At 49.7% G+C, this 13,186-nt stretch overlaps 1 protein-coding gene across 1 annotated transcript; it reads left to right on the top strand.

The window, feature by feature from the left end:
• The first annotated feature begins 2,304 nt into the window (after positions 1–2,304).
• LOC128726293 (insulin-like growth factor-binding protein complex acid labile subunit) lies at positions 2,305–7,424 on the top strand. The gene is made up of 11 exons (XM_053820095.1): positions 2,305–2,440; positions 2,875–3,200; positions 3,269–3,412; positions 3,477–3,581; positions 3,653–3,779; positions 3,858–4,054; positions 4,316–4,471; positions 6,220–6,366; positions 6,458–6,626; positions 6,734–6,862; positions 7,255–7,424. Exons 1-11 carry the CDS (start codon positions 2,305–2,307, stop codon positions 7,422–7,424), a joined length of 1,806 nt encoding a protein of 601 aa, XP_053676070.1.
• The last annotated feature ends 5,762 nt before the right edge of the window (positions 7,425–13,186 follow it).

Below are 13,186 nucleotides of genomic sequence, written 5' to 3'. Positions count from 1 at the left end.
AATCCGACCCAAACTTTTCCCACCGTAACGTGCAGCGCAACAAACATCTTGGGACAAAAATAGCATTTCACCGCGCTGGTCTAGGGTTTCTCTTATGCTGTGGCTCGGAAAAAAAACTCCAACAACAACAAAAATACCAAAATCGATGCTTACCCAAACCGCGAAAAAAGAAAAGCTCCTTGCCAACAGGGCAGCGAAGCTTTTGCTGGAATAAAAATCGAACAAATAAATCAAACCCCACCGGTTCGAACTAGGCTAATTTATGGTCCGACGCATCATCATCAAGCCACACCAGAAAAGGTCCCGAAGTTTTCGGCTCGAAACCGGGCCGTTTCGGTTAAATCTGGCTCCGATGGTTACAGCTGCCCGCGTTTGTCTTCGTTTTCCAACCAACCGAGCCGGAACGGTTCCGCTAACGGCCAGCGCTTTGCGGCGCCAGCGTAAGCGATTTTTATATCACAAAATAAACCAGTGTTCCTTCGCCAAAAGGGAGAGAGAAAAAAAGCCTCCCCCGCAGGACGCTGGGTGTGACTTGTTGAGCCGGTTAGAAACGGCTTCACAAGCTGAGGAAAATCCGGTCCGGCCTTGAAACTGAATGAAAAACCCTGACTGCGGAGCGACTGCGTGCTTGGACAGGGGTTGTTTGTGGGTTTGTGGAGGGATTATACGCGAATAAAAATTGCGTTTCATCGATTTCGGACAGCGATTCGATTCGCGACGCCACAATATTATGATATCGGTCAGATTACGAGGGGGTTGACCGCGATTGAAATATGGCCGAAATGGGTTTAACGAAAGGACTTTTCTCGCTTGTGAATCTTTAAAAAGCGGCATTAGGCCACGCATTCTTCGCTTCTTCCACGCTGTAAAGTTTTCCATCCACCGCGGGCCAACCTGGTAGCGTGGTACGATTCGCAAAATAAATCCTTCTCGCCACGTGCGCCAACACCCGACCGATACCCCCGGGATGACAGATCCAATTCGTTCGATTTTATTTCCAGCTTATTTAGCGTCCGTTTCTGCCTCGTCGCGTTCGATGCGATCCGACAGCTGTACCGATCGAACCGCCCAGCCGATGCGGGTCCGGGAAAAGGTAATAGTTGCTGGCAGGCTACAGCGTGGTACAAACGCCACCAGGCGCCTCCATCAAGCCGCTTTTTATCGTGCTATCCGTTCGATCCGGTGTTAGGATGCGTGTCTCACCACACAAAGCCCGCCACAGAGGCACACAATGCCCTGCAAGTAATAAAACGTGACATTAATAGTCATCGATTTATGGTGCCCTGTGCGTCCGTGCGTGCGTGTGTTCGCTCACGTATTTACATTTCGATTGCATGTCGTTTCACTGCACGGGAAAAGTGGTGGTGATTTAGTGAGGGTCGGTTCATAAACTTGTGCTCGATTTATGGATAGACAATGGATATGATGAGAGAGAGAAAGAGAAGATAAAAAACCGAGTCGAATTCTTTCTAACTTCCCGATCAGCTGAGGACGGAATGTCTTCTTCTGTCTCGATAGTACTCGTGTGAATTGAAAGATGATGAAAACGTACCAAAGAACGGTCGGAGGGAGATGATACTTCGAACACCCCCTCGGGTGGGTGGCAGCACACAGGAAGCAGCGCGGGGGTGAAATAATTTATCACCCTCAGAAACACCTTCCGCGCACATGAAAGCGTGATTAATTGGCAACGACTTTATTCGTTTGCAGCTGTCATGTTTAGGCGCGCGGGCGTCGCTTTCGCACGCCATGTTATCACAATGAGAGTGCATAAATTAATTTACACGTTCCGCCGATGAGCCGAAGCTATTTTGTTTTCACACCGCCACGTGCCCGTGGTTCGCTGGCTCGTAACGAGAATATTAAATTTCTGCGAAATTCTCACGTAACATCGAGCCGCGGCCGAGTGAGGCGAGAAGCGAAGCAAAATTCCTGGTAAAAGTTCCTGCGTGAAAATTGCACGGTAATAATTGATTAGAGAGTGGGAAAGTGAAATAAAAAAAGTGAGCCCCGGGTAAACAGAGGATTTTGTTTCTACAAGAGATTTCATGCGAAACAATCACACTGTTCATGGAAAAAAGCATTCAACGAGTTTGTTTTGAATAACAAAACATTATCCTTCCACGGCACGGTGCGATAAATGCATATCCCTCTATCGTTTTCTACGGCAAAAGACTTTCCAAATGGACCAACATGTTCATTCCGACCCAGCGACAAGTCGTTTTAATTTAATGCTCCATATCGTATAGCCACCGGTGCAGCTTGCATATTAAAATACACCTCTTCCGGTCCATTCCAGGCATAATGAATTTCGACATATCTACCACGCTGCTCGTCCTGCTGGCGGTGCTCGCCGGCACAATTCCAACCGGCGCCCGGAGGTGTCCCAAGCATTGCCAATGTGATGTGCGAGAACGGATCCGGGTGGTCTGCAGCAAAGGTAGGTTAATCGAATCAGCACACTCTCATACAGCCACTCGAACAGCACGCTGAGACGATTCCGAGAAAGACACACCCCCGGGGTGCGTGGATGAGAAAGTATCAAATGAAAACACTCAACGCTGGAGCCGGTTGTCCCCAGTTCCAACGCTTCCGACAATGCGCCGATGAGTTCGATTGCAGTTGAAGGCACCAAACAAAGCGTGTCACCACTGGGTAGCAGGAATTCTCTGCTACTCTCGTCTGCCATTACCGTACAAGGTTGAAAGCTCACACTCGTCTTATCTGGCTTTCTAATTGAATGCCTGCCGGTCGTTGCCGTAAAACATTCTCACACAGCTCTGTCTAGGCTCGATCGTGCTCTAGGTGCTTTCCAGTTCATTCATTTGATGTGCGTTTCCCAACCGACCTAATGACTTTCTCTCTGCTCACCAGTGGACTGGGTGGTGCCCCCTGCAAGCGAATTCGAACCCGACGTGGAAGAACTCGTAATTTCGAACACCCGTCACCCGCTGAACGTCGGGCCGGTGTTTCAGTACTTCAAAAAGCTCGTGACATTGCGCGTGAACGACGCCAATGTGCCATCGGTCGGTGATCAGTCCTTCTGGGGGCTGGTGTTGCTAAAGTCGATCGATCTCTCACGCAACAACATCACCCAGATGGCACCGAATAGCTTCCGCGGACAGGACAACTTGATCGAGCTGGATCTGTCACGAAACAGGCTCGACAATATCGGCAGTGGCATGTTCTTTCATCTGAAGGTGAGATATTGAGGATGCACTCGTCAAAGATTTCTTTTACAGTAGCCTTCATTTTCTCCCCGACACAGGAACTGAAAACGCTGCATTTGATCGACAACTCTATCAACATGCTGACCGAACGGATGTTTCTGCATCTGGCCAAGCTGAAGTATCTCGATCTTAGCTTCAACTCGATCGACGATCTTCCGCCGGAGGTGTTCAAGGATGTACAGGTAGGCTACAAGGCCCGTGTTTGCTTTCTAGCAGCTAAACGTAGCTCCTTTCTTGCGGTTCCAGGACTTGAAAGTACTTAAAGTAAGGGGATGTCAGCTTTCGAACATCAACCCACAAATTTACAACATTCTGTCGCACCTGACGGAGCTCGATTTGGGACAAAATCAGGTAGGAATACTCTCACGAGTGATCTGGTTGTGCAGAAGGGTTGATAATACAGTCGATGTTTGCGTTTGCAGATCAAATTTCTCGACCGGGAGGAGTTTATGGATCTTCGCCACCTGCACTCGTTACGGCTCGATGGCAACCAGCTTTCCGCGATCGTGGACAATCTGTTCATTCACCAGAAAAGCATGAGCTTCTTGGGTAAGATAAACCGCAAAGGATCTCACCTCTTTTCGGTGTAACTTAAGCGTGTTGTTTGCTCTCGTTGATAATCCACAGATATATCCCGAAACCGGCTGGCAATGATTGCCGATCGGGCGTTCGAGAACCTCGCCAACCTAACGTTCCTGGACGTGTCGTACAACAAGCTATCCCAAATCGCACCGGTTGTCTTCCGACCGCTTCGTAACCTCCAGACGCTCAACATCAGCGGAAACACGCAGCTGGATCTGAGCGAAATGGAAGACACGATACTGGTAGGTCTGGGAATCAATTTCTGATTCTCGAGAAGCACATTCGCAAGCCAACACCACACATTAGTTAGGAATCCATTTAAATGATTGATTCACCCGAACGTTCAACGAGAACGTGGAACCCCCCCAACCGGGAAGGATCCCAACGCCTCCCATTCAATTCGCGCAATAAAAATATGCACCTATCGAACCACTTCATCATTCGAGTTGGTCCGCATTTATTATAAACGTTGATTTCGTTCTCTCTCTCTCTCTCTCTCGCAGGCCATAAAGAACATCTCCGGGCTGATGGTGGCCGATATGGGAGCGCTCCCACTGAACCTGTTCATGCCGTTCCGCCGCCTGGGGGCGCTCAATCTGTCCGGCAACCATATCGACAACATCACGCTACAAATCATCGACCCGCTGGTCCACTTGGAGGTAAGCTTTCAACAGTGCCGATGCGCACACTAAGCAACGATACGCCACAGAAGAGAAGATCGCCACGCAAGGAGTCCATTTTTCAGTGCACAGTAAAAAAAATCGACCATGGGAGTGGTTTTTTTTTAGCAAAGAAATTTCCATCCCCAATTGTAGCTGTTATGCGGGTGGCATAATTTAGCGCTCGTTCGCTTTCGCCCGATGATAAATGGCAACATACGCGCGCGCAGCACGGATCCATGCTCCTTAGGCTTTGATGATGGTGAAGGAAAGATAAATTTTCCTATCCCGATCGTATCGCACGAAACCGGAGCACGGTACAATCATCGGGGATTTGTTCCACATGGTCCGTTGTTCCGCAGCGAAAGTGAACCCGATGCGCCACCGCCACCGGAAGTGCAGCCGGTGGGAAATAAGCCACCCACTACTGTGGGTGGTTTTTCCTCGAGCGCTTGGAAGCGTGTGTCGGGTCTTCAGGTACAGAGTAAACCGAATGCATCGCTCTTATCGCTGGTTTGAGCACGTTTTCCCGGCGTGGGAATGGAACGGATAGAAAAGAAAGCTCGCACTGCATCGTCAAGAAATCCGAACCCCGCATTCGAATGGTACGTGTATGTTCAAACGTATTATACCGCTTCCATCGAGTTGCTTTTCTCCGTTGCAAACCCAAACACCCTTCGCCTGAAACGGTACTCAATCAGTCGGTGCATTGTGTTGCGGATATGATTTACCTCTCGTGCTCGGCGTATTGCATTTATTCTTTCGCGCTTCTGTCCCGCGGACAAGAAAAAGCTGGGCACTGCACCTGTATCGGGTATCGGAGTACATTGGAAGTATGTGAAGTGTGTGTGTTTTGTGTTCGCTTTCGTTTCACATGTGGAAAATTAGAAAACCCTCACCGCCACACAATGGAGGCGCCGAAAGCCAATTCCGAAGCCCGATAAATAGGCCGAGTGAAAGGAGCGAGTAAAAACAAGTAATACACCAGAAAATAAACCAAAGAGCTTGCGGCTTGCGCAGAGAACGCACGCCTCGAGCGCCGACAGCAGAAGCGAACCAACTTTTGGTGCACTGTAAAATGGAATATTTGATTTATGACCCACACGCCACGGTTCCGAGGACGATGGAGGGCAATGGGATGCCGCCGGCGGGAGATGTAAGAAGAAAAATAAAATAAAATGTATAAAGCGTAATGCCATTTGCCAGCTTGGCAGTGTATCATGCTTTCGCATGCACGACCGGCGCAAGAAATGGCGTGATTTTCCCGGAATCGGGTTGGGAAAACCCGTTTCACAGAAAATTGATTTTCGCGCTGCAGGCCAATACAGGGTGTGGAAAAACCAGGAGGAGTGGCAACCGACAGCTCGATTTCTCGTTAAAACCAACGTTAACTGCACCGTTCGTTTGGTGTACCTCGAGAAAACATTACGAGAACGCTCGCTTGAGGAAGAAATAAAAAAAAAGCACACAGCACATTGTTCCCTTTGTCTTTGTTGAAAAAACTTCGCTCTTGTGACAGGGATGCTTGTATTTTCGTGTTCTTATTCCTTCCGACAAACATCAAAGCAAGGGATTCGTCTTCCGCGAACAACCTGAGCTCGTTCGTTTGTTCATTGACTTGTCATTTTCGCTGTCAGCATCTCTCGATCCAGCGGATCATCCGCCTGTCTGTCTGGTTTTTTTTTATTATCAACTCCAACCGTGTCAACGTCACCCCTTTATTTCTGTATCTCTGTTCCACCCGACAGTTCCTTGACCTGTCCCGGAACCAGCTGAACGGCATCCCCGAACGATACGCGACCCAGCTCGCCCGGATCGCGGACGTCAAGCTCGAGAACAACCCTTTGATTTGCGACTGGTGCCACATGGGACCGCTCATCATGCAAGCGAGAAAGGTACAACAAGCGGCCAATTCCACCCTTTCCGATCGTTCGGTTCGAGTGTGTGAGTCTAACCCCTGTGGTGGATGTTCATTTCCCATTCCAGCTTACCGACGGTCTACCCTGGCAGGAGGCTCCCCGGTGTTTCCTGCCCGAGCGACTCCGCGAGGTACGCATCGACGGGCTCGACCAGGATGGCGTCGAAGACTGCATGGAGGTGATCGTGGATGAGGACCACGATGCTGCCAGCACGTCACACAACTTCCTCGAGCAGGGTAAGTGGCCATGTTGCGGGTTCGGGCAATTTAACGCTTCACGTGCTGATCTGTGGAACCGGGCTTTGCTGCCCGTTCATCTCGTCTCTCATCCTTTTCGTTGACAGCCGGCAGCGTTAGTATACTGGCCGCCTGTGGGTTGATCATATTCGTTCTGCTTGCCATCATCGTCGTGTCCACGGCGCTCTGTCTATCGCGACATCGGGCGCGCTACTACACGCATGAGGACAAACGAGGTAGGTAACAGTGGCCTTATTCTGCCGTCTCGATTGCTTTTGTGGCGTTTTAGCAGTCATTTCAAAATTTGCATCCTAGACGAGCACAATGCTGGCAAGGAAGAAGCCATTTTGCAGCGCTTTAAGCTTTGGAAATACTGATCATAACATTCACTAAAAACACAAACCTTTCCTATGAAAGGTTATTCCAATGCTGTATTTTATAAAAGTAGATTGTCTGAATTTCAATCCACGTCTCTCAAAAAATACTGTACTAATTAAAGCCTTTTGACGCATGTATTTTAAATTCAGCAAATTCTTTCCCGAAAGCTCCCGCCACAAGCTTTAACACCCCCTCCACGCTGCATAAAAGCTCACAAATAATCGTTCACCTTCGACGCTCTCCTTCACAGATACGATCCTCGAGAAGAACGCGGAAACGCCAATCATCACGACGGGCAGCGAGATCAACTTCAAGTTCCCGTACAACGAGCGTGTCTGCACGATCGACGAGATGTGCATCCCGCCCCCACCACCCCCACCCGGCAAGATGGCGCCCGCCGGTATCGAGCGGTTCGATTAACGAACGGAGCCAGCGGTCCGGGCCGGGGCGGATGGGTTACTCCCGTCCACAGGTCCCGGACCGGCCGCGGAAACGGTCGCCCTGATCGAGCTGCCCGCCCCACCCGACGGACCCACCGCCGGTAACCCGCCGGCACCCCGCACCGTCACCATCAGCAGCATAGCGCGGGCGGACGACGCCATCATCCCGGCGCAACCGGCCGTCAAGCCTTTCACACCGAAAAGCATCCTGCGGAAGCGGCCCGATGGGCTGTAAGTGTGTCTGTGTGTGTGCGAGAGCAGCATCCCGTGTAAATAGCCACCACCCGGACCAGGGGTTGAGAGGATAATTTTAAAAAAAGGACCGCCCACCCAAAGCAGCTCACCTCCTGTGGGTGGGGTGCAAAACCCCCGGTGGGAGGTGTTTTAATGCTGCGTAACCCCTTTCCCAACGGGGGTTGGGTTCGAGTGCGTGCGAGTGTGTTATTAGTTATTAATTATAATCATGGGCGGTGTATGTGTGCATGTGTGCGTGTGGGTGTGCTGGGGCATTAAAATGGTTGCCTGTCGCTGACAATACGCTCCCACACCGCCGTGATCCTGAGCCGTGACCGCGCAGATTTTACCCCACGAATCGAATCCAAGCGGTTTTCCACTGCCAATAAACCCTTGGCGTCCTTCCGAGTGTCGTTCCCTCGCGGGAGGCGCACACGAGCGAGATTAATGATGTGCGGCTGAATGACGCCATCCAGGATGGTGCTTCGGTTGAGAGGACGGCGAGCTCAACAGATGCTGACATGTGGGCAGCAAACCCGCTGTGGGTAATCCCCGTCACGGTGACAATCGTGTGATGGGTTTATAATTTTACACGCCACGGCAGCGGCAACAGGACCCGCCTTTGACGCCGGATGAATTGCCGCCATTCACGTTCGACGTTTCGGTTTTGTGCCGGGATTATACCCGCGAGGTGTTATTTATTTTTTATATATTTTACCTTGCGGAACAAATCCTGCAACGGGTTCGGTTGTGCGGCTTTGAATTCGCACGCAAAATCAAGCGGTGCTGCTAGAGCCGTAATCTTTTTCGAATATTTTGTCAGATTTTCGCTAGCGCTATGGCATAAAATGAAAATTTGTGACCACCTCTCACTCGCAGTCAAGCTTACTGAAGGCAGGACTTCCTTCACTGGCAGTGGCACGAAATGGTGACCAAAAAAAAATACACAACCATGCGGACAAAAACAAAACCAACCAAAACAAAAAGACAACATCGTAATCGAAACGATCGGAACGCAATCAAACGCACTAGAGCAGGGCAATAAAGCTGTATGAAACTGAATACACGCGGCGGAACGCTATCCTTTGACAACATGGCAGCTTGGCTTCATAAAATATATGACACAGAAGCGTATAAAAATGTGCCCCCGGTACATGACCCAGCTCGGTTTTTCCTCCACGATCCTTCTTGCGCTGGGAAATTGCACCACCCACGCGAACGGTGAGCGAATGTCTGCGAAAACTCGATGCAGCGACAGCAACAAAGTAACCGCAAACGCTTTCCGTTGCCATGGTGGTGAATCATAGCGAACGCCCAAAAAAAAAGGAAGAACAGCATGTTTGGTTGGAGAGATTTGTTATTCCTCTTCCGCCAACCACAAAAACCACGATTCGCTGGAGCACGCGCGTGTGTGTGTGTGTGCGGGCACGCTTGGAAACAGGGAACATGCTTTCACTCATGCCCATTAGAGTAAATGTCATCGGGATATTAAATTCTTTTCCGCGCGAGCAAGCACCGATATTTCAGGATTAGGCGCAGTTTCCAGCTACCCCATTGGAGGCCGGCAGTGAGCGAAAATACGGCCCATAAGCCTGTTTTTTTTTGTCTGTGCAAACAGGACGGAACGCCTGGTGTGCAAACAAATATCCTGTGGCAAATGTGTCGCGAGTGTTGCATAAATCAAGGCGCAACGGCACGGCATCATTGATCTAACAGGACATTCAGGTTGCCCACCCGCAGGTGCCTAGCTTCCTCCTCGTTGACGAGCCACACTTTTGACGTACGTGGAGTGGCCATGGCCTACGGCTGGTTAGCTGGCCGTAATCGTAAAAACATGGAAATGCGTTTCGATTAGGCGTCATGCCGTGCGCGGCGTTTACGGCAAATTGAGGCGATGTCGGTTGATTGTTTCCGATGGCGGGAGTGATTTTTTATTACGCGAAACTGCGTGTTTATGCACATGCTGGAGGGGGCATTCGAGGCGAACGAGTTGGGTGTATCTATAGATATTCTTCGGTGAAAGTTGTAGCACATTTAATAAACCGTAGAAAGTTCAGAGCGGTGCAGGAACTTGGCGAAGGAGCAAAGAAAACACAGCCACTCACAAGCTAAAGCTTTAAAACCCTTCTGGAAGCATTGAATTTAATTCAATTGACCGTATCCCCAACCCGATAAAACGGCGACCGGAAGTGTGGCCACAAAAGGGAGCCATCTTCTCCTCGATGCCCAACGCCACAAACCCTAGCAGCAGGACCACAACTCTATGGCCGCAATAACCATCGAGAAAAACATTCTCATAAAGCAACATTAGTGTCGTCGTTGACGCTAAATGAGGGAATCCAAGTCCAAGATGCGCTCGTCCCGTTTCGGCCCGTTGGTCGATAGCTCGGTTCACTACAGGAGCAAATCGAAAGGAACGACAAACAGCGTGTTGAGTCGGAGTTTCGGTGCTTAAAGCTGCTACCAACTTGCTGCCAGCGGAAGATAACGGTCCGAATCGGTGGGATTTTCGTGCACACGTTCAAACGTCCGTCACGATTATCGGGACTTGCAAACGGGCTTTAATATTGCTTTTGCCATAATTCCTCGAAGAAGCGCGCTGCAGCATGTGCGATCGATTTTCGAGGAAGGACTTTTTTTCCCAATGCTGGGAAATATTCAAATTAAAACACTTAAACTGAAGCACTCCAACGGGGAAAGTACTTGCGCCACGTATCCCAACGCGCAGCTTCCGCCCATCCGCTTAGCACCGTTCCGTTCCGCCATTTTTCTCCGGTGGGCTTATTTGCGTTGCTGATTATCGAATGGAATGACGCTGCTAAACTTCCTTCCCGTGGTACTTCGCTCTTCTACGAACCCACCCACCCCAAAATTCCCAACAGGTGGAGCTACTGAAGAGAAGGCAATAAAAGCCGCGTGTAAGCGAAGGTGGCAGAGTGGCGTACTTCCCGGAACACCCACTCGGAAAAGTTTCGGGGCCCACCAGAGCGCCCGCGGGGGGGCCAGAAATTCGCCGATTTGTTGTTTGCCGGTAATGAATTCCGAACGTGGCGTGGTGTGTGCGCAAGGAATGCGTTCGCGTTGCCGCTTCCCGGACGGTTGAGGAATTAAATTTATCAAAATATTAATTCACTCCCGGGGTCGCTTTTTTGGCGGCAGGTTTCAAGTTCCATGGCCCCGCCAAGGTTAGCCCGGTGCTTGCAAAAAGCTGCCAACCAATTTCTCATCATGGGTGGAGAAAAATTAGAAAAAGTATACCTAGCCCGAATGCCGAGGTACCGTCGAATGCCGAGTATAATTAATTATCATGATAAATATACGCCGGCTTTCCGCGATGTACTGGGGTTTAGCGAAGCCGGGTTTTGCTGGGGTGGTTTTATTTCTTTTTTTCCCCCCATTTTATTTTCACCAACCCATGAAATCGACCACCCACGCGGCACACCGAGCTCCTGCAAAGGATTGCGACGTGTAAACGAGAGGGTAAATTAATGATAAACATTACCGCCATGGCACACGGGGGTCGACTTCTAGTCCGTTCCGCGATGGCTTTTCTTCGTGGCCGGTCGAGGAGTATGAGGAATGGAGGTCTAATGAAGCCACCACCGGGTGAGCAGGGACGGAACAGAAAGGAGGGGGGGGAGAGGGTTGAAAGAATCCTTGTGCCTGGAAGAATTTCACCCTCACGCGACACCGCGTGCCACGCCACATGAGTGGCCGGAATGTTTTGACAAACTTTGCCAACCACCAACCGTGCCGAGCCAGCTCGATGGAAAGTTCTGCATTCGTAAGCTGTGTGACGTTCGCTTCTACACCCCCCACTCCTACCCACCACACACCCACCGGGAGATGTGTAGAAAGGGCTTTAACCTCTCGCAAGGTTAATCAAAAATCATCCACTTCAGCTTTGTCGCTCCTTTTTTTGGGGCAAAAACTCGCGATCACATGGGGCTGCTTAACGAGCCGCCAAATGCAAGTACAGCGATAGCACTTCTTCTTCTTCTTCTTTTTCCTCTTCCTGCTGATTTAGAGTTCCATCGGTTCGGAAAACATTCCCGGCTGACATTTGGCCGAGAGCTTTTTCCCAGGCCGGAAAGTTTTATCTGACGGCGCGCAGACCGAGACCGGATTCCGTAGCGGAACATTTTTGTTGCGTTTGAAGCTTTTTTGATGTCGGGAAAAACGGAATTTCCCTTTTGCCCCGGTCGGCAACGGGCGCAGAATGGCGGGGGTAAAATTTTCCAATTAAAAACAAACAAACAAACAAAGCGCAAAAGCACGGTGCGCAAACGAACGGAAGGACGCACAGGGATGGGAATAGAATAAAACGAAAACGTTGCGACGAACCAAGCCTTTTTTCTGGCCCACGGAAAAAAGGCCCCTCGAAGGCCCCCAGTTCGGCTAAGATGGTTTTATGAATCCGTTAAATACAGAGAAAAACATACCCACGCACACAAACACACATACATCCAACAGGAAGCAGTACATCTAAGCAACCAACACCCCAGCGGCAGCCTAGGCAGCTAGGCTCCGATCGTAGGTAGATAAGTCACAGTTGGCGGTGGAAAATGATATATATATATAAAAACGATTTATTAAAAGTTGCGCGTGTGTGAGAGTGTGTGCGCCGTGTGCATAACTCCATTCAGATGTGTATAATGCGTGTTAGGATTTGGGTCTCAGATTTTCTCGCAATTTCCACCAACTCCTTCAAACTCCCAACGGTCCCATGTCCTTTTTAAAAACCGTGTACTAGACAACGTAGGTAAAGAGGGGCATTACGGTGTATAAAGCGTATAAACATCCTGTTCACGAGCAAGACGATTCGATAGCACTTATAACGAGGCAAACTATCAAGGATGCTCCACATGTATTTGATTTCGTGTAAGAAGGGGGAACCATTTTCGAACCAACCGACTAACGAGCGTTTTGGTTTGGTTTTGGTTCTCCGCAGTTAGGTTTTAGCTCGACTCATTTAAATTTTAAGCCAAACATTTTGCGTTCGTAGTGAATCTCTAATATGCTTATGTGCTAAGCCAAAAGCAAGGTACCGGAAGTTCGTAAAGCAGGAACCAGTCGTCATATTGTCGAGGCGACAAGCATGATAAGGTTTCGCTAAAATTAATTTCAACCGCAGCAAGGACGGTTCCATCCGTCTGTACCGTACCGAAAGCATCTCGAATTGCAAAACAGGAGCACCCGCGTCAGGGGCAACCGATTCATTTATTTGCTGCTCTAATTAGGTTAGTTTTTGTACGTCGAGCACCATAAGGGCTGGAACTGCTTGCCAACCGATCACCAACCGTTGCATGTGGCATGCAACCGGGTCCCTTAAAGTTTACACCGAGTTAACGAAGAACTTACTTCCAACTCAACACTCGCGGTACGTTTGAGTGGAGCCATGTGTCGAAAACGAATCAAAAAAACGACAGAAAAAAACTTACAATAATAAACACACCACCATCAGCATCACCACCACCTACCACTATACGATGGTATTTGTATAAAAAA

The sequence above is a fragment of the Anopheles nili genome, chromosome 3 (assembly GCF_943737925.1).
Source record: "Anopheles nili chromosome 3, idAnoNiliSN_F5_01, whole genome shotgun sequence".
Classification (NCBI taxonomy): Eukaryota; Metazoa; Arthropoda; class Insecta; order Diptera; family Culicidae; genus Anopheles; species Anopheles nili.
Note: the sequence above shows the minus strand (reverse complement) of the source record. Positions and strands in the feature narration are given on the sequence as shown.